The 23,363-nt window shown below is 40.7% G+C and overlaps 1 protein-coding gene across 4 annotated transcripts; it reads right to left on the bottom strand.

The window, feature by feature from the left end:
* Positions 1–1,058: 1,058 nt before the first annotated feature.
* LOC138602720 (nuclear GTPase SLIP-GC-like) lies at positions 1,059–15,088 on the bottom strand. 4 transcript variants are annotated; one of them, XM_069674273.1, is made up of 23 exons: positions 14,896–15,088; positions 13,463–13,538; positions 13,142–13,254; positions 12,928–12,951; positions 12,739–12,771; positions 12,342–12,372; positions 12,137–12,220; positions 11,293–11,386; positions 10,754–10,970; positions 10,382–10,603; positions 10,016–10,222; positions 9,717–9,892; positions 9,061–9,154; positions 8,890–8,977; positions 8,658–8,779; positions 4,942–5,115; positions 4,685–4,842; positions 3,461–3,578; positions 3,103–3,211; positions 2,867–3,000; positions 2,458–2,539; positions 1,252–1,361; positions 1,059–1,145 (listed from the first exon to the last, which is right to left on the bottom strand). In XM_069674273.1, exons 2-23 carry the CDS (start codon positions 13,527–13,529, stop codon positions 1,140–1,142), a joined length of 2,463 nt encoding a protein of 820 aa, XP_069530374.1. In that variant the 5' UTR covers positions 13,530–13,538; positions 14,896–15,088; the 3' UTR covers positions 1,059–1,139. The 4 variants fall into 4 exon arrangements, with proteins under 4 accessions (XP_069530374.1, XP_069530373.1, XP_069530375.1 ...); XM_069674272.1 differs by lacking the exon at positions 14,896–15,088 and adding an exon at positions 14,368–14,500; XM_069674274.1 differs by lacking the exon at positions 14,896–15,088 and adding an exon at positions 14,368–14,500 and having other exon boundaries at positions 12,739–12,768.
* Positions 15,089–23,363: the final 8,275 nt, after the last annotated feature.

The raw sequence follows: 23,363 nt of genomic DNA, 5'->3' as shown, positions 1-23,363 counted from the left end.
TGACAAAGGCAAACCCTCTAAAAGGACCTCTCCATCCCTTTGTGGTTTACACTACAGCCTTAGGACAACTTGATTGACTTTATTCACACCCTCTTGGAAAGTTATTAAAGTTAAATCTGAGCTATACCAATGCAAATGGTCACCATGGTAATTATATCTTTTAAAAGAGCCGACGCTTTTAGGTAATGTAGGGTCATTGCATTTGTTATTCAATACAAACACCTGTACCCCCACCACTTTTACAACACATATCCACCTGATCACACCAATATTAAATGAGACATGTGAGTTACACATCACATGAGGGTGTCCCATGATGGTCTCCCTGCGCATGCATGTGGCGTGCACAAGAAACACACGCGCACACGCACGCACAAAGGGTGACTATATATAACTACTAACAACAACATGCACAATAAAGGAAAAAAAGCTACGTTCAAGTGAATTTTAATGAGTTTAATTGTATAGAGCACTGTATACCATACAGTTATGAATTTATAATCAGTGAAGAATCAAGAATTAAACAAAAACAGTGTGCAGTACAAAACACACCGCCTGATAAGTTGATCCGTTATTAATATCTCTTCCTATTTCTAATATATCACCACACAGATTTACTATTATAACACATTTAACAACAGTTTGGTCCTAAATGATTACAGAAAAATAGATCTCGATCACCCTAAAAGCCTAAAGTTTTATCAAATCAAACTAACAGATTATACTTTGATCAAGATTCAAGGTTTAATTTAATCACCCATAAAATCAGTAAAAATGCAGTGCATACATCCAAATCATCAAATACTAAACTCATATAATCAAAACACACACAAAAAACATGAGCATATATTCAAGAAGAAGAATAAAACTGTTGAATCATTAAAGGAAAAAAAACCCTCATCATGAAAACCATAACATCTCTGGTTAGAATCCGACTGGGGACCTTGGCTGATTGCCCCCACCCACCCCACATCGTGAAATTCACATGAGTGAACTCGTAAAAACAACCCTCCAACAGAACAGAGATTACAACTTCACAAAAATGGATGAGACCAAATCCAGAGGCCTCTTGTTTCCTATCAGTGTGCCTGCTGGGACCCTCAGTGGTTAAAAAGGCCTCTGCTGTTTTTCTCCACCTATCAAAACTGAAACATCCACCAGAGAGTTAAAGAGCAAGGTTGTGACATTGAACGGTAATGACTCGAATGACTTGGATGCTCACTATCAACCATCAGTTTAACTAAAACACACCTGTGCAGCTGACGGGCCGGGTTGATCAGCACTATTGCGATTAGAAGCATCATCAGTACTCTTCAGTTCTTCATAGTACTTTGTCACCGTCTCAAGTTCCTCTTTCACATCTGAAAAAATGCACAATAGTTAAAGCTGCAAGCACCATAGGAATTGCCCTTGCACCTTTGTGCACTTAGTTGTGTGGCACAGCTGAGGAATAAGTACGTCACGCTGAACTCAAAACATTTCTCTGAATTTTCATGTTTTGGATTCCACAAAAGGGGTCAAATTTCACTTCCTTTTTCGTCTATGCGGTGCAAGAGAACACACACTAAACATCTTCGAAGGTGCATTATGTTCCTGTTACTTCCTCTTACGAGTTACGATTTGACAGGATATGGCCTCATATTTGGGCTCACATCGTATCCTACCAATACATTGAACTGATGTGTGTGCCAGGTTTTGTGAGCTTTTAAGCTCCAGCAGCCTCTCAACACAACTTCCTGTTTCTCTGGCATCACATCAAATTCATTGCACCCCAAAGGACAGACCCTTCAATGTAAACTTTTAAACGTAAAGTTTTCACAATAAAGCATCATCAAGTCTTAGGGCTGATCACATATGAGGTGGATCTGCCCAACTGGCTGTAAGCGGCACATTAAAAACTAAAGCTCATCATATCTTCTTGCTAGCAGGTAACACTATTTCTATGAAAATTAGCAAGAAGAAGTCTTTAGGCGTGTCTTCAGGTCTGACATTAAACAGGAAATATGAGGCGAGAGAGCTTCCTGTGAAACCTCCAAATTCAACACACTGCCATGGCCACACCTTTTGACAGAAACTCAGAACTTGAACAGCTTGTAGCCGTTTTTTTCTACACTGGAACCACCTAGGAGGAGTTAGTTTAGGTATGACCTCTGTAATGGTCATAAATACACCATAATAAAATCAAAATGGATTAACTTCCCGGTGGTATCAGGGTTTGGGTACCACAGGCTTTTTTGTAGGACTGGACATGATAAACATGCAAACCAAATTTAGTACATGTAAGCTAAATCTGCTCGATGGTGTACTTCGAGGAAGTTTTGAGGGGACGCTGTGCAGCCAATTTTGTGCCTGACTCATATCAAATGCAAAATGTCCCCACTTCTGATGAGTTCTGTGCTTTACTCTGCAGAGAAAGTATTAGCAGAAACTATGTATATTTTTAAAAGTTCCCTTTACCTGGAAGAGATTTATCATCTGTATTGAGTGACAGCTCGATTGATTCCAGCATTGTGTCCACCAGTGTGCTCCAGATGTCGTCCTAAATCAGCATCAAGATATTTAACATTTATTACCAACACATATAAACATTGTGTTCAAGATACTGGGCTCTCAGACAGCAGAAAAAACAAGTCTTTAATCGAAAAATAATCTTCTGTGTATTTCTGTCTTAATAATGAATAACAAAAGTTGCTTGTTTGTAACTGTTTTAGTTGAGATAGCCATTTTCAGAATGAAGCACATTCAGCTTGAATGTAGAAAAATCCTTCATGTGAATAATAACATAGAATCATGCATATAGTTTAAGATGTGCAACACATGTTTTACTATACTGTCATCTTATGATGTATTATGAAATGTGACAAACCTTCAAGATTCGCAGTTTTGACAACATAGCATTTTTAGCCTCCTCAAACATGGTGTCCTTGTTAGCATGTACATGCTGCTCAATTGTACCCTTCATGTTTTGTAGCGAGCCCTTTCCTGTAACTGTTTTTGCTTCTACAATAAAACAGAAAATAGTTATAAATTGTAAAAAATGTAATGATGTGAAGTCATCTTGATATAGTGTCAGGTTTTATATGTCAAGATCTTTTATCTTACTATCATAGCATGTTTGCATGATTTCCTCGATTGTTGTGGTCAGGCTGCTGTAGATTTCTTTCTTACGCTGCCGGATGGTTTTGTCGAGTTTTGTCTTCAGTCTTTCTTCCTAAGAGAGAGGGAATAAACAACCTGTGTTGTTGAACATTTATATCTGCATTGCTAACATGTACTATATTAAAGGCATCCTACGTAAGCAGTGTATGTGTTTGGTTCATTGTTAAATGTTCTTACAGTCTTAATTTCATACCTCAGTCACAAACGCGATGTTGAGGTTGATTTGTTTTTGAGTCTCCCTTACCATGACAAACAGCTTGATACCAGATTATTGGATAATATTGTACTATTCCTGTTTTACCTCCGTCCTGAGATATATCAGTTGCAGTTCCACATCTTTGTACTTTTCAATCAGCGTCTCCATGTTCAGTGAAAAGGTATTGATGGCCCCGTTGAATGGTCCACACTTTGATTCATTTCTGAAACATGGTCACAAGTAAATGTTTCATTAAGCAAGAATTGCCGAGTTTCAAATTCAATAATTTCCTTTGTAGGTGGAGGAGTGGCAGCTATATGTAGTTCTAGCCTTACAATCTACCCGAGACCCTATAGCTCTTTTGAAAGAGTCCTTTTTAATTTTTCACATCCAGCTCTGAAAACGTTCTCTTCACCATGATCTTGGTTTCTGCCACTGAAAATGTCCTTGCCACTGTTGGGCTATGTTGCCAAGTGCTTGCTCATGCTGGACTTGTTTTGGGTCTTTTAAAATAAATAAACACATTATTAAATAAACAAAGTGTACAGTCTAGGCCTAGGGATGGGTACCGAACCCCGGTACTAAACAGGCCCCGGGGCTGAATTATGAAATACCGCAGTATTAATATACATCTGACGTTATTGGCTCTGCTTTCGGTATTGGACGAAATAAAAATCATGTTTATTATCGCTACAAAAACATGATCTTGCACATTTAATCCCACCAACTGTTTCTAATTTGCAATAAGATTAAGACATTCGTCTATGATGCATATTCCAATCCAGAAGAATCTCTTTCGCGGAGCCTGTGTGTGAGGGGCGGGGGCAGCTCTCTCTCACACACGCTACACACATACACAGGCGCGTGCACACAACAGATCCTGCTCGTTACGATACCGGAGAGAACTAAACATTCAAAAGTGTGGTTACACTTGACCAGAGTCGATGCCGACGATGCTCATTGCCACAAGGGCAACTACACTTTTGCTTGTAAGGGCGGAATCACGAGCAATCTGTCCAAACAGCTGTCTAAAGTGCAGCATCAGGCAGAGACCTGCGCCAAACTTCTCACTGGAAGCTGTTACCCAGCAAACTTAGTACACGTGACAAACCAGGTAAGCCCCGCCCAACGATACCCATCTCTATCTAGGCCTGCTCTTTTTGTAAAGTATCTTGAGGTTATGGTGCTATACAAATAACATTTATTGATGAATATATGTATTACATTACAATGACTTGCATTAATTTACTGCATTCAATTGTTTCATTAATATTGTATTCGACATAGTTCTTCAGAGAGTGTTCTTGTCCTAATTCAGTAATTTCTTACGGAAAGGTCTTCCTGAATTCCTCATCAATGCTGTCCGTCAGCCATGACGCTAATTTCACGTTGAGGTTTAGTTGTTTCCCTTTTCTTGTTTTGGTGGCACCATTGTTTACAACTACACTCTTCAATATCTTGTGAAAACCACTTCCTGATGTCCTCCTCTGAAACAAAAACAAAATTAGAACATTTTTTAGACCATTACATTTTAATATGAGGAGCAAAATCAGTGGTTTTGGTGAAAAAATAAATTATTCAAGTACAGGTTTTAAGAAAGACTCCAAGGCACGTTCCCATGAACTTTGGGATTTTTCAACCCCCTCGATGAGGCAGTTCTCGAAAGCCTCTAAGGCCTTTTGGATGGTCTCAGAGACTTTCTCAAGTCCATGCCTCAAGTTTTCTTCAAGCTCTGTGGACGCATCTGCTTTTTCACCAGCCTGAAATCAAACAGAAAACAATCAGTATTTAAAACAATGAAACTTCTTCCTCATGAAATTCCTGGTCATATTTTAAACAGAACACAAATTAGACATATAATTGCATGTGTCGAAAGGTAATTTTTACCAAATTAGACAAACACAAGAAATACTATATTCTAAGAGACCATACACCTAAACTATGTGAGAGTAGAAACAGCATAAAAGGCAGTATGAAATACTATTCTTGCCATTGACACACCAAATTATGTTGTAACACAGACTTCATTGAATCATTTAAAAAATATATGGATCAACTTTGAGTAATTCCTGCTTCTAGAGCACCATGGAAGTAAGTTCGTATTACAACCAAAAAATGTACAAGGCATGGCCTATCATGGATCTGTGTACTGTTAAATACAAGGCAACCAAATTCTGTTTTTCAGGCATACGGTTATCCTTTACTGCTGTTATGCAGCATCTCTTAACAGCAAACATTCAAGGAATCTACCTTGATGGTAGTTTCTTTTGAGTTGGAATTACACATAAACTGTTTTACTATTTCAAGAAGGCAATAGTAAGGACAAAGGGGATGAGGGAGAAGGAAATCGACGAACTGGTGGCAAGCACAAAGCGGCTTTGTAAGTGCTGGAGGAAAGCTGAGGTGTCAATAAAAGATGGTCCAAAAGCCCTCTGGAATGAGATCAGGGGAGGTTTGCTAACCTACAGAGGGTAGAATGCATCTGGCAACGGAGGAAAAGGAAAGAAAAGGAGAGAGCAAACTTCTTTAGAAATCCCTTCTGATGCACATGGGCTCCTTGAGGAGAAAGCCAGTGGAATGCTGGAAGTGTCCAAAGAAGATCTAAAGAAACACATCCACAATCAATGCAACAACTCTGCAAGGAAGGAACCCCTTGGCCCACCAGAACCGTCAGTCCTGTTTGATGCGTCACCCCCGACACTCAGTGAGGTCAGAGAGGTGGTTCTATGTGCAAGATTGGCATCAGCACCAGGACCAAATGAGATACCGTACAAGCTGTACAAAAACTGACCTGGAATGCTGAAGCTCCTATGAATTACAACCACCTGGACCAAACTGAGCATTCTGAGTGGCAAGGGACAGTGGCAGTCTCCATTCCAAAGAAGCAGAACTCAAAGACCTTCGACCAGTCCAGAAGTATAGCCATACTGAACGTCAACGGGAAGAATATCTTCTCTGTGTTGGCAAGAAGGATGAACACCTACTGAGAGGAGAATAACTGTCGACACCAGCTGCCAGAAGACAGGTGTTGTTATTCATTGCATCTCCAATATTGAAATGTGTTCATTTATGGACTTTAAACTGACTTTTCAGATTGGCAGCTGAACTTCGAACTCAAACTCCCAGCAGCCTCTAGGTTTTCACACCTTCACGTGAAAACCCCTCCCCCATGCTAGGTCTGTAAAACCTGAAGACAACCATTGCTTTTTGCTCAGTCTCAGACCCTCAGTCTGAGAAGCTCAGTCTCAGAGGCAGTCTCGGAAGCTCAGTCTCGGAAGCTCAGACGCTCTCCACTGCCCTCCAAGATGGTTGGAGCTGCTGCCGCAGTTCCTTTCAAATCAATAGCTCTCATGGCTTGCTAACAGAGCAAAGCCTCAGCAGCGATGCGAGATCCTGCAGAAAAGATTACCAGTTTACTCAGCACGAACTAGTAACCTAGTTTAGCAGCAGCTAAAAGAGTCTGCCAGCTAACTTTCCAAGTAAGGACAAAGTAGCAAGGAAGGACCCTCCAAGTGGACAACAACATGACGACTGCAACTTTCTTCATCAGAACCACTGCTCCCCCAGTCCGGTTGAGCAACAGGAACGTCAGTCTAACAACTTGCAACACAGCACAGCAATGCCTTTCCGTCCACAGTCTGGTAACGGTAACTGGTAACATCTGGGCAAAGCTAGAATAACTCACAGTACCGGCTAAGCAGGAATGTTTACTGTATTGTAATGTTATTGAGTTGATTTGTTACTGAGTTGTATTGTTGTAATGTCTGTTTAGTCAGGTATTGACTGTAGTTGAGGTTACTTATGCTTACACAAAGACACAGTCTGCATGCTAAATTAACTTCTCTCCTTTCTATCCCGGCACTCTTAAGACTTACACACATACAATATTTTGGACTGACCTTTTGACCAGACTAAACAGCCAGGAATAAAACCTCCCCGTTCTTTTTCTGGGTCTCGACCCATCCCATGTGCGTAGTGCACGTTGGTTGAGACAAAGGACAGTGTTCAGTGGCCATCTTTGAATCAGCCAGAGTTCTTGGTCTCCCCTATTTGCCACTAAAGCCATGTGGTCTCTTAATGGACACATTCTCCATTTTGATCTCTGCCTGTCCTGAGACAGACACACCTCTCTCTCTCTCTCTCTAATTATTTTTAATAATTGTTCATTTCTTTTGTAACTAACATCTTTTAATAGCCATTTTTAATACCTCCCTTTACTTAAGGAATCTGACTTAGAGGCATAGTCCGCTCCCAACACAGGGGTCCCAGGCTGTATAGAGCATGCTTCAATTATTTGGGAACAGATCCAGACCGCGAAAAGACATAAGAAATATATGCAAGTCACACCAGCTCATTGCCTTTGCACTGGACTTTTTCTACATCTCAGAAAACATCAAGACCATGGTTATGAGGTTTTTACAAGACATGCGCATGTGCATGCACTGCAAAGGTTCACCATAGGATAGCAGCAGCTGGAAGTGGGGATAGCAATGGGATAATCCATCTCCCCAATCCTCTCCGTGGCAAAGTTTGAGGTCATCCTAATTGGAGCAAGGCAAGCGATAGGCAGAGACCAACTGCCAGCAGACCGGAGGCATCCTCCGCTAAGAAGCTACATGGATGATATCAGGGGGAGCCAGTGGTCAATACCATCTGACACCAGATTTCCTGTGGACCTCAGACGGAAAATCAGCACTGCTGGTTGAGCTGGCAGTCCCATGGGAAGAGGGAAAGGAGGCAGCCCATGAAAGTAAGGGATTAAAATATGCTGACCTGGTTGCAGAGTGCAACGACGGCTCTGCTAAACCTAGCACCAAGGGCTCTGGGGAGCCAGACTGCACAGGGCAACCAGGGAGGTACTGGAGGACACAGAGAAGGTAAGCTTTTCGCTCTTGCAGAGAAGGCAAGACAAGGCATGAGGAGTAAGCAACTCCTGAAGACAGTTAGTTGCAGGGAGTGTCAGGGAGACGTCCCTGTTCGCCTTCCTGCCACCAGGACATGTTTTTGCAAAACATCCATGAGCGGTGGTCCCCAGCTGATAACCCTGCAAGGTGTTACAAGTGGAGGTGCGACAGGCCTAGAGCCTAGCAGGAAGACCACCTACCTGTTAACCTACCAGATTAAATTGATATAAAAGGAGAGACATTGACTCTAATTTTGTCATGTGGCTTAACCAGTTTCACTGAATGGAAGTGATACTTCTTGGGGTTACTTTATTGCTCATCATTATCATTATTTTTTGTCAATACTGAGGATGATTATGATACATACACACAATAAAAGTGTTGTTACTTTATCTTACCACTCCTCCACAGCTGGCCCCTTGAATTAGGGACAGAATCCCATGTGCTCCGGACACATAGTTTAATGTCTCTGAGTGACAGTCATTGAGATTTTGCAAAAAATCCTGAAGTGTGGGGACTTCTGTATTAAAAAATATGCAATATACATATTACATGATTACATTCACACTTCTAACATGTTTTGCATATTCTGTTATCCACAAAGTTACTCACAAAGTGGGCTTCACCTACCAGTTTCATCTGGTTCCAGCCTTTTTTTCTTTCGAAACTCTTTGGAGCTCACTGTGAACACTTTGAAACATTCATCACTGAAATGTTTCTGAAAAAATTATGAATGATTTAAAGGCAGGATTGCAGTGTCGGAACAACTTTGTTTTAGATTTTCTCAGTTTACAAACTCACCTTGACCTTGTTTAGTTTCCTGAATTCTCTCCTCACTACTTCCTTGGCTTCCATGTTCCTCTTAAAGATGGCAGCACGAACATGAGCTAGTGAACTGTAAGAAGAGATTAGTATCAAGCTGTATCTTACTCTGTATCTGAAGCCCCGAAACCTAAAATTTCGTAAGCTTGCAGTTGTCTTCTTTCTCTCAGAATAAAACAAAACATTTTGCAGACAAACATATGCACATAAAGTATACTGTATATTCATACAATGAATAACAGTCGATTTTCAGTCACACAATTAGCATTGTCCTTGTTTGTTGGTTTCCAAGACCTGCATGACTAATTGCCCTTCACATAAGCTTAATATTAGTAGATTCAAATGAGACATGGCATTTATAGATTATAACAATCTTAATTAGAGCCAGAGGGCAGATGGCAGGAAATGGAGAGTAGAGATACATGCTGTGGTTTGGAGCATCTTTTCTTAAGACCAAAATGGACACAATGGCCTTCACTTCGTTTTGTTGTTCAAAATCAAGGCAAGGCACACAGTTTAAAGCCTGTTTGTGACTTCTTTCTTCCATATTTTCTTGTGTGTACTCCTCTTGAGCTCTTGGCTACAAAATTCATCAGGGTCTAGTTCTATTTCTAATGTTTCAAAAAATCACTCACAGATCATCTGATTCTTCAATAATATCAGACTTGGTGCAGATAAAGTGAATTTGCTGACACTGGCCACCGTTTCCCATCAGGCTGCCGGCACTTTCCAGAATCTCCCATGGTTCTTTCTCTGCTGCTGCTCTATTAATGTCAGTCACAATCCACACAGTGGAACAGCTTTGAATGACCTAGAGGGATTTAATCCAAGTTAATTGTAAGTAACTATATATCAGTTCTTTGTAATAAAATGTTACACTTTTAAGACAAGATAATAAATGATAATAATACAGCAATGCATTTAAATGACTTACCCCTTTCCACATTTTATCTCTGCTTTTGTTGCGGTCCCCACTTCCAGGTAAATCCACAAGTGTGACATGCTGGAGAAAGTCATTATTTGGCACCCTGACAATCACACACTTCACCAGGGGCCAAAACCACCTGTTTACCTCTTTTCCTTCTTTGTTTGTTGAGCCACTTCTTGTGTATTTGACAAGTTTTGCAGACAGTTCTTTGGCCTGCCATTAATAAAAAGATTCAGGATTTAGTTTAAATTCCCCATGATATGAAAAAAAATCCTGATTGGAATTTGACAAGCAGTTAAAATCATCAAATCATTTATGTATACATGCTTACAAGAATATATACAAGAATTATAACATAGATGAATTCCTTACTGAGTCACAGGTCAGGGTCTTCTTATTGGAATTGATAAATCCTGGAATTTCTCTAAAATGTCTGTCATTCATGAGATTTTCTTGGGAATTGTTTCTCCATTCTTCTCCATACAGCGCTGACAGCATTTCAACACCAGCTGCATAATCATCGGCATCTTGCTCGTCACGGTCTGCATCATTCACGGTGAAAGTTAACAAGAACCACAAATCCTCCCTCCATTCCTAAAAGAAATGAAATAATTATCTTGTAACTTGGTTTAATTGAATAGAATGAAATAATCGGAGGAAGCAATGTAGTCAGCACCTGTATATTAGCTGCTACATCATAACTTTTTAAAAAGTGTCAAATATTCACATTGAGCTGGTTTTTACCTCTTTTGTGATGAATTGAATCTCTGCCTCATACTTCTGGCTCTTCATGTTAGCCTCCACTTTAATCATGACTGTGGTACATGCAGTGACACTTCCTGAGGGCAGCAGATCCTTCTCTCCAATGATAGCATTTATTAAAGAGCTCTTTCCAGACCCTGTTTTACCAAAGACACCGACCAGCTCCCTCTTTTCTGTCTCCAAATCACCCATTTTTTCCCTGTTGTACAAGTGTTTAAATTTGTGTTAAATGATTCGTTTGGAAAATATAACAATGAAAGAATGTGTTAAGACATCTGCCTAAGAACAGCCAACTCAAGCTTTTTTTATAAAGCAGTTATAATCAATATTTCCTTACTAAAAGCTCTAATGACTGCTTGTTTTTATCATCAGTGCCACTTGTGGCCACAGCAGGGACCTGATTCTAACATGCAATACAATAAACTAAGAGCAAAATTTAAGAGTCTACTTTAGAGACCAGATGTGAAACTCTTCCTAAAACTGACACCTAAAACAAATATAATATAAAATGTATTTCTTACTTCAGAAAAGCATTGAGCTTTGTGTTGTCTCTGTGCTGGAGTTTGAAATGGACACCTGTCATGATGTTTTTCACTTCAGACAGCATGAATTTTTCTGTTGGAGTAAAAGTAAAGAAAAAGAAAAACGTTTATCAGTTCGGTGCCATGTTATATAAACAAAGAGGAAAAGAATGAGATGCTTCAAAGTCAATTAAGGACGCCTCAGAGAGTTTGATCAGGCTTTTACGGCCACTTGCCACAGGATGAAAACTTTGTCTGGGTTTAAAACATCATCTGGCCCTGTTTAAACAATCCAATGTGCACCCCAATCTAAAAACACACCCTTTAAATCGCAGGAAAATACTGCACCATAAACTTTAAACCAGTCTATGGTGCAGTTGTTTCCTGTGTCCTCAATACAATAATCACCACTCTGCCTGGCTGCACGTCACTTTAAGACCACCATTTTAAGGCCAATGGGCACACAGGTTGGCACCAGTATATTTGCTTATTAAAAAACGTGGGCGTGAAAATGACAACTGCATTTGTAGGAAACTAGCAATGAAACGTATACGTACGTGGGGTGTAAGATAGCGCCCGATGTTTCAATCATAGCCAAGTTATTTACTTAATATTGAAAACATATTGTTGCTATGGTGTGTTGCTAAGTAAACCACGAAAATTGGTTTAATGTACAAACATGGCACACAAAATAATAGCTGGTGACTTTTTTGAAAGTTTTGCTGGAAGTAAGAATATATTTTTTTTGGCCCAGAAACAGAAACAGACATTCTGTATGAAAATGACATTACATAAAGTGTTTACCATATGGTTTTAATTTTTGTTGAAAAAATAACATAAATACCTGAGTATGTGGTGTCACGTTGTCGTTTCTTAGCTGGTGATTGCATTCTGCTGGACTCCTCCTGAAGCTCCAATCTTCTCTTTACTAATAATAACAAAAAAACTCACAATAATAAAACATGGTCTCAATTGTTTTGTCAAAGCAAGATATTATTGCTATAAAAACATCAATCATCACCAAACAATAAATAAGATTTGTATCTTACCTTTTTCACTTGTGTCACTGGTGGCCAAAACCTGAGGATGAACAATGTACATTTGAATCTTCGAACTTTGTTTTATCAAGAAACTTTTTTCACTCAGGCATTAGCCTAAAACAGGATAGGACAGGCTTGAACATTTGCATGTGCCTTTGCATGCATTTCCATCACAGATGATGCACATTCTTGCAAAGCCCTTGGACGTGGAGTCCATTAAAAGGCTTGCAAGTGATAAAACAACAAGGTCCCCAGTCAACAACAAGGTGATCCAGTCAGACAAATCTTTAGTCAAAGATGGAAGATTTTTCTCAGGACACTCAGTAATTCTATTGCATATTTATGGATAATAGAGGTATGTCCAGGGATAAGATGCCAGGGAAATGTATCCTTTTTTTATCCCTACCTGAATAGAATCAGCTGTTTCTTCATGTTCCTGCTGACAGTGAAAATAAAAGTATCAGTCTAAGAGCAGAGCCATGCAACATTTTCAGCATACATTGAAAATCAATTCTGCATGACTTTAATAGACGTTATGGATTTCCCATATGACAAAACTGTATCCTACTTACAAGAGCAGAAAAATAATTGTTACCTGATTTGTTGCATTTTGTTCCCCCTAGCGTGAAAGGAAAAAGTTGAAAATCCAAAATTATTAAAAGAATTTTTAGAAAAAGTCTTTTTAGTGAGTCTTTGGTTTTATAATCCTTTATCTGTTGTCCTCAAAACAGAGGTTTATGCTCATCTGTTATAATCGCGTGGATCTACACAAAGGAAAATGGTGAAACCAAACACATGCAGAGTAATACCTTTAGCAACTTGAGTCTCTTCTTGAATTTTGCCCTTGGTCCAACTAGAGTGATCAAGTTATCGATGTCTTGGTTATCGAGATCTTTAAGATTTTCCTCATCAATTTCTTGCACTGTTACAAGAAAGACAATTCACATTAATCTTTGTTATGCAAAAATGAAAAAAAAATTGGAAATGCTGGATGTCTGTCAAGTGTAAATCAACATTATATTGCAGAGCCATGTTGCAGCACCTTTTATGTTACTATTAGATATGCTTCAATGTTTCAATATTGGTAGGAAATTACCTGTGCCAATCAAAAAAACATGGTAATACTTTACCTCGAAATCTTTCTATCCATTCGCTGAGACCCCATTCTGTTAATTTTTCACGAACAAAATCATCCATGACTGGAAACTGCAAGATAATCACATGATTATATTTTAATCCGTTTTAACAACTTGACATATTTCAGACAGTTATTCTAAATCACATTTAATTAAAGGGGTTAGGAACAGATAATAGCAGGTGCAAGAAAAGGTTGCTAGAATTATCAGTCAGGACACAAGTTCCACCTCAAATAACTGACTATCTAGATTTCCTGTCTGGTGTGAAAAGGACGAGCATGATTTCAACTCTCACGTTGCCTGTGAGAAATACTCCGGCTAATATGCAGTTAAACCTGCAAACATAACATAGTACACTTTTTTTTTTAAAATAGGGAGGATATCCTTTTGTGTGTCGGATGTGAGATCGTACCTACAAAACACACTCATCGGGTACTGGAAATACGGCCTCCTCAGAAAGCTGCCCGGCGCAGACTTCGAACACCAAACATCACGACCAACTGTTCTTGCTGGCCCAAGAATAAGTAATCTACAGGTGCCTTCATAAAAGAAGACAAAACTTTTGCACTTCATCGCTTTATATGACTACTGCAACTTGAAGTTTTATTAACCCTACTAATAAAAAAATCCTTTAATTTTAAAAGGACAATTTCAGACAAAGGTTTTTTGATCATTTAACATTGCACCAACAGTGAACATAAACTACACTGAAATATTACATCCGATTAAAAAGATGTAGTAAAAGATGCTTTTTGCTTTTTTAATGTAAATGAAAAAAGATAACCATCACGGTTTAGAGGTCAAACAAAAAGGGAGAGGACCCAGGTGCAGACTTGATTTATTAAATAAAACAAAGGACAAAAAAAAACCTGTCAAGGCAAAAGAACAAAAGGGCTTACTTAAAGAGTCCAGGTTACCACATCCAAAAAAGGTTCAACTTAAAGTCCAAGAAATAAAAAAAGGAGAAGAAACAGAGAAAAAAGTATATCCACGTTTCAGGACGAAAGACGACAGTTTCTCAGCTAGACGTCAATGAACCAGCAAAGAAAGCGGAAGACAAAGGGACAGGAAAACAACGAGGGCACGTGACAGGAAAACAACGAGGGCGCAGCACACAGTCACTAAGGCAGGAAGTGAAACAAAGGCTGACTAAAATGAGTAAATCATGACGGCAACTAAAATAAATACAAAACTAAGCAATGAAAACCTACAACCTGAAATTTCATAGGATCTTAAATAGTAGTTCCTTTACTCTTCAACACTTCCTTCAAATCAGTTACCTTTCACGTTTTTGGTGCAGATTTAAAATCTACTTTTCAAAGCTGATAAATTAAGAAATGGTTAATAAATACAAAACAGCACAGTAGGTTAATTTCCTTACTGCTAGTGTTCAGTAACATATTCAGATGAGAATGGATTGCATTCACCTTATTGTGTGTTCCTCCTTAGTGCACGAACATGACTCCTGTGCTGCTTGATCCAAGTTGAAATCTTTTTTATATTGTCTCCACCCACGGTCAGCATTCATTTACTGTTCCCTGCTAAAAGTCCTGAGGCTGGATTATCACGTGATGTTACTTAGCAAACACCACACCTTACAAAACTAAAACACTCCTCGTGTGTGAGTGTGTGTGTGTGCTAAACAGTCTTAAAATATTAACTAGCAAGTTGAACACATTTCATTATCACAAGTTGATTAAATATATATTTAATGGACACTTGTTGTGTTGTGAAGCATATGACAAATAAACTCTAACATGATTTGACCAGTGGGAGGGCTTCTCATCATTGTTGCTGCAATGGTGACTCCTACTGATTGTTTGGGTTACTGACACTGTGAGGCTGGAACTGTAGGGACAGCAAGACCCTGAAACACTTTACACCTGCCCTGCTGCTTGCAGGTGAAAGGGGAAAAAGAAGTGACTGGCAAAGGCACGTGTCACAGAAACTATATTCCAATGCTGTTGGAGTAGGGAGGACTGAAATGCATAAGGAATTTACACATTTCAGATATATACAATGGGAAAAAATATTTTAAAAATTTAACAGAAAAAAAAGGCAAATGGAAATTGAAAAGTGTTCAGTGTGCCTGTAGCTTGGTTCCAGATAGTATCCCCGTATGATCTATAAATCAAGCCAAGTTTGGTGAAACGCCCCAAGTGCTCTTAACATATTATAGTTATAGTAAAGCTCCAAGGAGAAGAAGGTGTAATACACATCTTTCAGTTTGTCTGCAACATGAGCACATAGTCACTTACAGTTCTTAAATAAGCCTTATTGTTGCATATTGTCTTCAGAAGTTGCATGCTTATGCAACTTCTGAACTGCTGCAACCCCCAATGTCTGCACCACCTGCTGACTACACCACCTCAACCCCCCTCCCCACAACCCCCCTGCACATTCACTGCTCCTGCTTCCCAAAAAAGCCACCCCCACTTCCATCACCACCAGCACAGACTCCCCCTGCTTCAACCTGTCCCTTTTCAAAAGCCAGGTGAAGAAAGAACTGAGGAGGATCAAGGTCAGGAAGGATGCAGGCCCAGATGGCATCAGCTCCAGGCTCCTCAAATCCTGTGCAGATTAGCTGTGTGGTATTATGGAGCAAATGTACCACATGAGCCTGAAGCTGGGGAGAGTACCACAGTTGTGGAAGACATCCTGCGTGGTACCAGTGCTGAAAAATCTCGCACCCCAAAGACCTCAACCACTACAGGCCGGTGGCACTGACATTGCACCTCATGGAGATCCTGGAGAGGTTGGCCCTTTGCCATTTTCGCCCCCTGGTGAGCTCATCAATGGACTGTTGCGGGGTTCTCTCTCAGAATCCTCCAACCAATTGGGAAAACACAGGCGTAGCCGAAAAATGCAGTTTGGTGTAATTTATTTTTTACCGGCCTCCCAAAGTGCAGTGATTATTTACAACAAAAATACAGGAAAAATACTATACACAAAATTTGTAAGTGAATAATGCAGGAGTTCCACATCAACTCACAGGTAAAAATCACAAAAAGTAGCATCAATGCAAAAACAATTCTCTCAGTAGTTACCTCCTCTGTAACAAACTCTCTACTCTCCTTTAAAGCTCAAGGCAGCACCTTATATACCTGAAGCCCCGCCTACTGGGCGTTATCAATAACATAATTTTTTACCACAAATGTATTTTCTCATTATTTCCAGTGGCAGGAGCTTTTAAACTTTTAACACAGTTTCTAATAAGACTGTATACATTTTAATAACCATTTTTATCAGACCAACACAATACACTTGGAAAATATAGATATGAAAACCCAAAAGCCCGTATGATCACGTCACGTGATCATGAATCGCACAGCATACCGGGATATTTAATATCCGGAAATGGGACGCTCCGTTTCTCTTACCAGCCTCGCATACGGCGCATGGCGGCATTAATATGCAGCGCACCTCGAGGTAAGGAAACCTAATGTTGTGTAAATGTGTGTCAAGGTTAACAATAGACTTCCAAGTGCGCACCCTTAGTCGTGCTACTGAAACGGAGAGGGGAAAAAAGGAATAATGGAGTTTTTAAGGCGGATTAGAGACACTGATGGAGAGGGAAAAGTTTGGTGTGTGTATGTGCATGTGTGTCTGTGTGTGCGTGTGTCTGGGTGCGCGCTGCCCGCAGTCAGTGACGGAGCCGCTCCGTCACATGGACCCATTGCAGTTCGCCTATCAGCCAGGCATCAGGCTTGATGATGTGGTCATCTACCTCCTACATAGATCTCTCTCTCACCTGGAGATGACTGGGAGCACTGTGAGAATTATGTTTCTTGATTTCTCAAGTGCTTTTAACACCATACAGCCCACGCTTCTGAGGGACAAGCTGGAGCACACAGCAGTCTCCCACCACACAACCAACTGCCACCTACAGAAGTTCTTCGACGACTCCGCCATGGTAGGCCTCATCACTGATGGGGACGATTGGAAGTACAGGGAACTGACACAGGACTTTGTGGACTGGTGCCGGCAGAACTGCCTCCAGTTAAATGCGGGGAAAACCAGAGAACTGGTGGTGGACTGTCACAGGCACAAACCGTCTCCTCCCACACAACATCTAGGGAATGGACATTGAGATTGTGGACTCATACAAGTACCTGGGTGTTTACCTGAACAATAAATTGGAATATACAGATCACACCAATGTTCTTTATAAGAAAGGTCAGAGCAGACTACATCTGCTGAGGAGACTCAGCTCCTTTGGAGTGCAGGGAGCTCTCCTGAGGACCTTTTATGACTCTGTGGTGGCATCAGCCATTTCTTATGGAGTGGCACAGCAACGCTACAGCTGCAGACAGGAGGAGACTAAACTAAAAGAGAGAGAGAGAGAGAAGCTTGGTGTGTCAGATCCCCCCGGCAGTCTAAACCTATAGCAGCATAACTATGGGCTAGTCCAAGCCTGAGCCAGCCCTAACTATAAGCTTTATCAAAGAGGAAAGTTTTAAGTCTACTCTTAAAAGAAGAGAGGGTGTCTGCCTCCCGGACCTTGACCGGTAGATTGTTCCAGAGGAGGGGGGCCTGGTAATTGAAGGCTCTACCTCCAACACTACTCTTAGAGACTTTAGGTACCACAAGCAGGCCTGCATCTTGGGAGCGCAATGTTCTAGAGGGGTAATATGGCACTATGAGCTCTTTAAGATATGATGGTGGCTGACCATTAAGAGCTTTGTAAGTAAGAAGAAGGATTTTAAATTCTATTCTAGATTTTACAGGAAGCCAGTGCAGAGAGGCTAATACAGGAGAGATGTGATCTCTCTTCCTAGTTCTTGTCAGCACACGTGCTGCAGCATTTTGTACCAGCTGCAGAGTTTTTAGTGACTTCTTAGGGCAGCCTGATAGTAACGAGTTACAATAATCCAACCTGGAAGTAACGAATGCATGGACTAGTTTTTCTGCATCGTTTTGAGACAAGATGTGTCTGATTTTTGCTATGTTGCGAAGATGAAAGAAGGCTGTCCTTGATATTTGTTTTATGTGGGAGATGAAGGACATATCCTGATCAAATAGAACTCCCAGATTCCTAACAGTAGTGCTGGATGCCAGGCTGATGCCATCTAGGGCAGCTATATCATTAGAGAAAGAGTCTCTAAGGTGTTTTGGGCCGAGCACAATAACTTCAGTTTTGTCTGAATTAAGTAGCAGAAAGTTTCTTGTCATCCAGATCTTATGTCCTTAAGGCATGCTTCTAGTTTAGATAGCTGATTGGTTTCGTCTGGCTTCATAGATAAGTATAATTGAGTATCATCTGCATAACAATGAAAATTAATGGAGTGTTTCCTCATGATATTACCCAGAGGAAGCATATATAAGGTAAAAAGAATCGGTCCGAGCACAGAACCTTGTGGAACTCCATGACTAACTTTGGTTTGCATAGAGGACACATCATGAACATTAACAAACTGAGATCGATCTGATAGATAAGATTTAAACCAACTTAGTGCAGATCCTGTAATGCCAATTAAATGTTCTAATCTCTGTAACAGGATGTGATGGTCTATCGTGTCGAAAGCGGCACTAAGATCTAACAGGACGAGTACAGAGAGAAGTCCTCTGTCTGAAGCAGTAAGTAGATCATTTGAAACTCGCACAAGGGCTGTCTCAGTGCTATGGTGGACTCTAAATCCTGACTGAAAGTCCTCAAATAAACTTGTTATGAAGAAAGTCACATAATTGATTAGCGACTGCTTTCTCAAGGATCTTTGAGATAAAAGGAAGGTTAGATATAGGTCTATAGTTAGCTAAGGTGCCTGAATCTAGGGTAGGCTTTTTAAGAAGTGGCTTAATTACAGCTAGTTTAAAAGACTGGGGTACATAGCCCGTCGATAAAGACATATTGATCATATCTAGTAAAGAAGTGCTAATTGAGGGAAAGACTTCCTTAAGCAGCTTGGTTGGAATCGGGTCTAAAAGACAGGTTGATGGTTTAGACGAAGATATCAGAGAATTTAGCTCAGGAAGGTCAATTGGAGAAAAACAGTCAAGGTAAACATCATGTTTTTGAGCAGTTTCCAAAGATACATCTGCACCAGTTAACGGCAGGAGGTTACAAATTTTGTCTCTTATCTTTAGGATTTTGTCATTAAAGAAGCTCATGAAATCATCACTGCTGAGGCCTATAGGAATACTTGGCTCAGTGGAGCTGTGACTCTCTGTCAGCCTGGCTACAGTGCTGAAAAGGTACCTGGGATTGTTTTTATGTTCTTCTATGAGGGAGGAGTAGTAGACACCTCGAGCATGCCGTAGGGCCTTCCTGTATTTATTAAGACTATTTTGCCAGAATAAACGAGACTCTTCTGTTTTGGCGGATCGCCACATTCTTTCAAATTTACGCGACATTTGCTTCAAGTTACGAGTTTCTGAGTCATACCATGGAGCTAGCCTCTGTCGTTTAATAATCTTCTTTTTTAAGGGGGCAATCGAGTCTAGAGTACTTCTCAGCAAACCTGCAGTACTATCAACAAACTGATCAAGCTGAGAGGGACTAACATTAGCATAAGAGCTTTCTGTAGTAAACAGATGTGGTAAAGAATTAAAAGCAGCTGGAATTGTTTCCTTAAACTTAGCTACAGTCCTATCAGACAAACATCTTGTGAGTACATTTTTGTTAACTGGAGAGTAGTCGGTTAATAGGACATCGAATGTTACTAAATAGTGATCTGATAAAAGAGGATTTTGTGGGAAGACAATTAAGTTTTCGGTTTCAAGGCCATAAGCTAGAACAAGGTCGAGGGTGTGGTTAAAGCGGTGAGTAGGCTGGTTTACATTTTGAGTGAAACCAATAGAGTCCAAAAGGGACATAAATGCCATGCTAAGACTATCATTATCAACATCTACATGAATATTGAAGTCCCCTACAATAATTATTTGATCTGAACTCAGGACTAAATCTGATAAAAACTCTGAGAATTCAATTAGAAAATCAGAGTATGCGCCAGGAGGGCGGTATACTATCACAAATAAAACAGGCTGTAAAGTTTTCCAAGCTGGGTGTGAAAAACTCAGAACAAGGTTTTCAAAAGAGCTGAAACTAAGTTTTGGTCTAGGGTTGATTAGAAGACTAGAACTGAAAATAGCTGCCACTCCACCACCTCGACCAGTGTCTCGAGGAGTATGAGTATTAAGATGACTGGGAGGAGTGGATTCATTTAAGCTGACATATTCTTCCTGACGCAGCCAAGTCTCAGTTAAAGAGAGTAAATCAATATGATAATCTGATATCAGATCGTTCACTAACAGAGCTTTAGATGACAGGGATCTGATATTTAACAGACCACATTTAATTCTCATATTTTTTGGCATAACTTTGGTTGTTGTTTTAATTTTTATTAAATTTTTTTGATTTACTCCTTTTTTATTTGAGTTTGAATTAACTGTAATAAAAGGCCTGGGTTGGGGGGCAGACACAGTCTCTATAACATTAACATTGTGGCTGGGAAACTGCTCACAGGGAAGCTCAGAGGAGTGTGTAGGACTACAGCTCTGCCTCCTGGTCTCAACTCTGGTTTGTCAGGTTTTACGACTAACAAACTTAGCCATATTACGAGACAAAAGAGCTGCACCATCCAAAGTGGGATGAATGCCGTCTCTTCCGATAAGACCAGGCTTTCCCCAGAATGTCTGCCAGTTATCTATGAAGCCCACATCGTTTGCTGGGCACCACCTCGACAGCCAGCGGTTGAATGATGACATGCGGCTATACATGTCGTCAGATTGGGCAGGGGTCCAGAGAAAACTACGGAGTCCGACATTGTCTTTGCAAATGCACACACCGACTCAACATTAATTTTAGTGACTTCCGATTGACGTAACCGGGAGTCATTAACGCCGACATGAATTACAATCTTATCAAATTTACGATTATCCTTTGTCAGCAGTTTTAAATTTGACTCGATGTCGCCCGCTCTGGCCCCAGGAATACATTTCACTATGGCCGCTGGCTTCGCTAACTTCACGTTTCTGACTATGGAGCTGCCAATAACCAGAGTTGGTTTCTCAGCGGGTGTGTCGCTGAGTGGGGAAAACTTGTTCGAAACGTGAAGTGGTTGGTGGTGAACCGTGTGCTTCGTCTTGCGGCTATGCTTCCCTCTGAGAGTAACCCAGCCACTGCATCCCGGCTGCTCGGGAGTTGCCAGGGGAGAAGCTACGCTAGGTCGGCCCGCACCGGCTACTGGCCCTGGGGGCTTGCTGCTGATTACAGCAGCTAGCGATGCTTGGTTTTCCAAGGTGCGGAGCCGCGTCTCTAATTCCGTGATCCTCGCCTCCATAGCTCCAAAAATACTACATTTCATACAAGTACCCTTATCCGTAAAGGAGGTCGAGGTAGAGCTAAACATCTGACACACCGAACAGGGCAGATCAGGAGAGCAGGAGGGAGAAGGAGAAGACATTTCAATTGATTAAGCTAGCTGCTAAGCTAACGGCTAAGCGAGTATAAAGTTAAGGGTTTAGCAGATATGAAGCTAATGCAACAACGAGAGTGCTTGATGAAAACTAGTGTCTGTTTAAGTACACAGCAGCTGAATAACCACAGTGATGATAATTACAGCAGATTAATCGATTTAGCTCGAGCTCTAGCAATGGCTACAAACAGCACAGAACAACACAGTAGCAGCGAGAAAACAGGAAATGACGCAATGACGCAATACGCTCACCTGACGCAATACGCTCACGCACTCTGTGTAGCTTCCCCGGCTTGGGCGATACAGATAGTTCTTAATGACATTGGCTGTATGTTTGGGGTCATTATCCTGCTGCAGAATACATTAGGGGCCAATCATACGCCTCCCTGATGGTATTGCATGATGGAAAAGTATCTGCCTGTATTTCTCAGCATTGAGGAGACCCTTAATACTGACCAAATCTCCAACTCCATTTGCAGAAATGAAGGCCCAAACTTGCAAGGAACCTCCACCATTCTTCACTGTTGCTTGCAGACACTCATTATTGTACCGCTCTCCAACCCTTCGGCGAACAAACTGCCTTCTGCTACAGCCAAATAATTCAAATTTTGACTCATCAGTCCAGAGCACCCGCTGCCATTTTTCTGCACCCCAGTTCCTATGTTTTCGTGCATAGTTGAGTCGCTTGGCCTTGTTTCCATGTCGGAGGTGTGGCTTTTTGGCTGCAACTCTTCCATGAAGACCACTTTTGGCCAGGCTTCTCCGGACAGTAGATGGGTGTACCTGGGTCCCACTGGTTTCTGCCAGTTCTGAGCTGATGGCACTGCGGGACATCTTCCGATTTCGAAGGGAAATAAGCTTGACGTGTTTTTCATCTGCTACACTAAGTTTCCTTGGCTGACCACTGCGTCTACGATCCTCAACGTTGCCCGTTTCTTTGTGCTTCTTCAAAAGAGCTTGAACAGCACATCTTGAAACCCCAGGCTGCTTTGAAATCTTTGTCTGGGAGAGACGTTCTGTCTACCTTGTGTCTTGCCTCACCTTGGTTTCAGTTAATGACTGTGTTTAAACCTACATGTGAATGATGATCATTAGCACCCGTTTGGTATAATTGGTTGATCATACACCTGACTATAATCCTACTAAATTCCTGACTTTGTGCAAGTGTACCGATAAGAATTGATGCTGGTTTGAAAGCAAAGGGTAGTAACACCAAATATCGATTTGATTTAGATTTTTATTTTGTTCGCTCACTTATTAATTTACAGCATTTTTTCACACCTGCCTTTTGCACAGTACTGTATATATTTAAAAAAGCATGCGCAATAATACTTGCAATGTGTAATTCCAAGTCAAACCATTTTGTGCACTGTGTTGTATTTTCTGTAAAACTGAAAATGTTTCAGAAGTGTTTAATATCTATTTTGCACTGTGTGCTTCTTGTCTTTCCTATTTGCTGTGGTGTAACACTGAAAATGTCC

The sequence above is a fragment of the Semicossyphus pulcher genome, unplaced genomic scaffold (genome assembly GCF_022749685.1).
Source record: "Semicossyphus pulcher isolate SPU_LCO1_2020_fin unplaced genomic scaffold, fSemPul1.0.p SCAF_23, whole genome shotgun sequence".
NCBI classification, from domain to species: Eukaryota; Metazoa; Chordata; class Actinopteri; order Labriformes; family Labridae; genus Semicossyphus; species Semicossyphus pulcher.
This window is presented reverse-complemented; position numbering and strand designations above follow the sequence as displayed.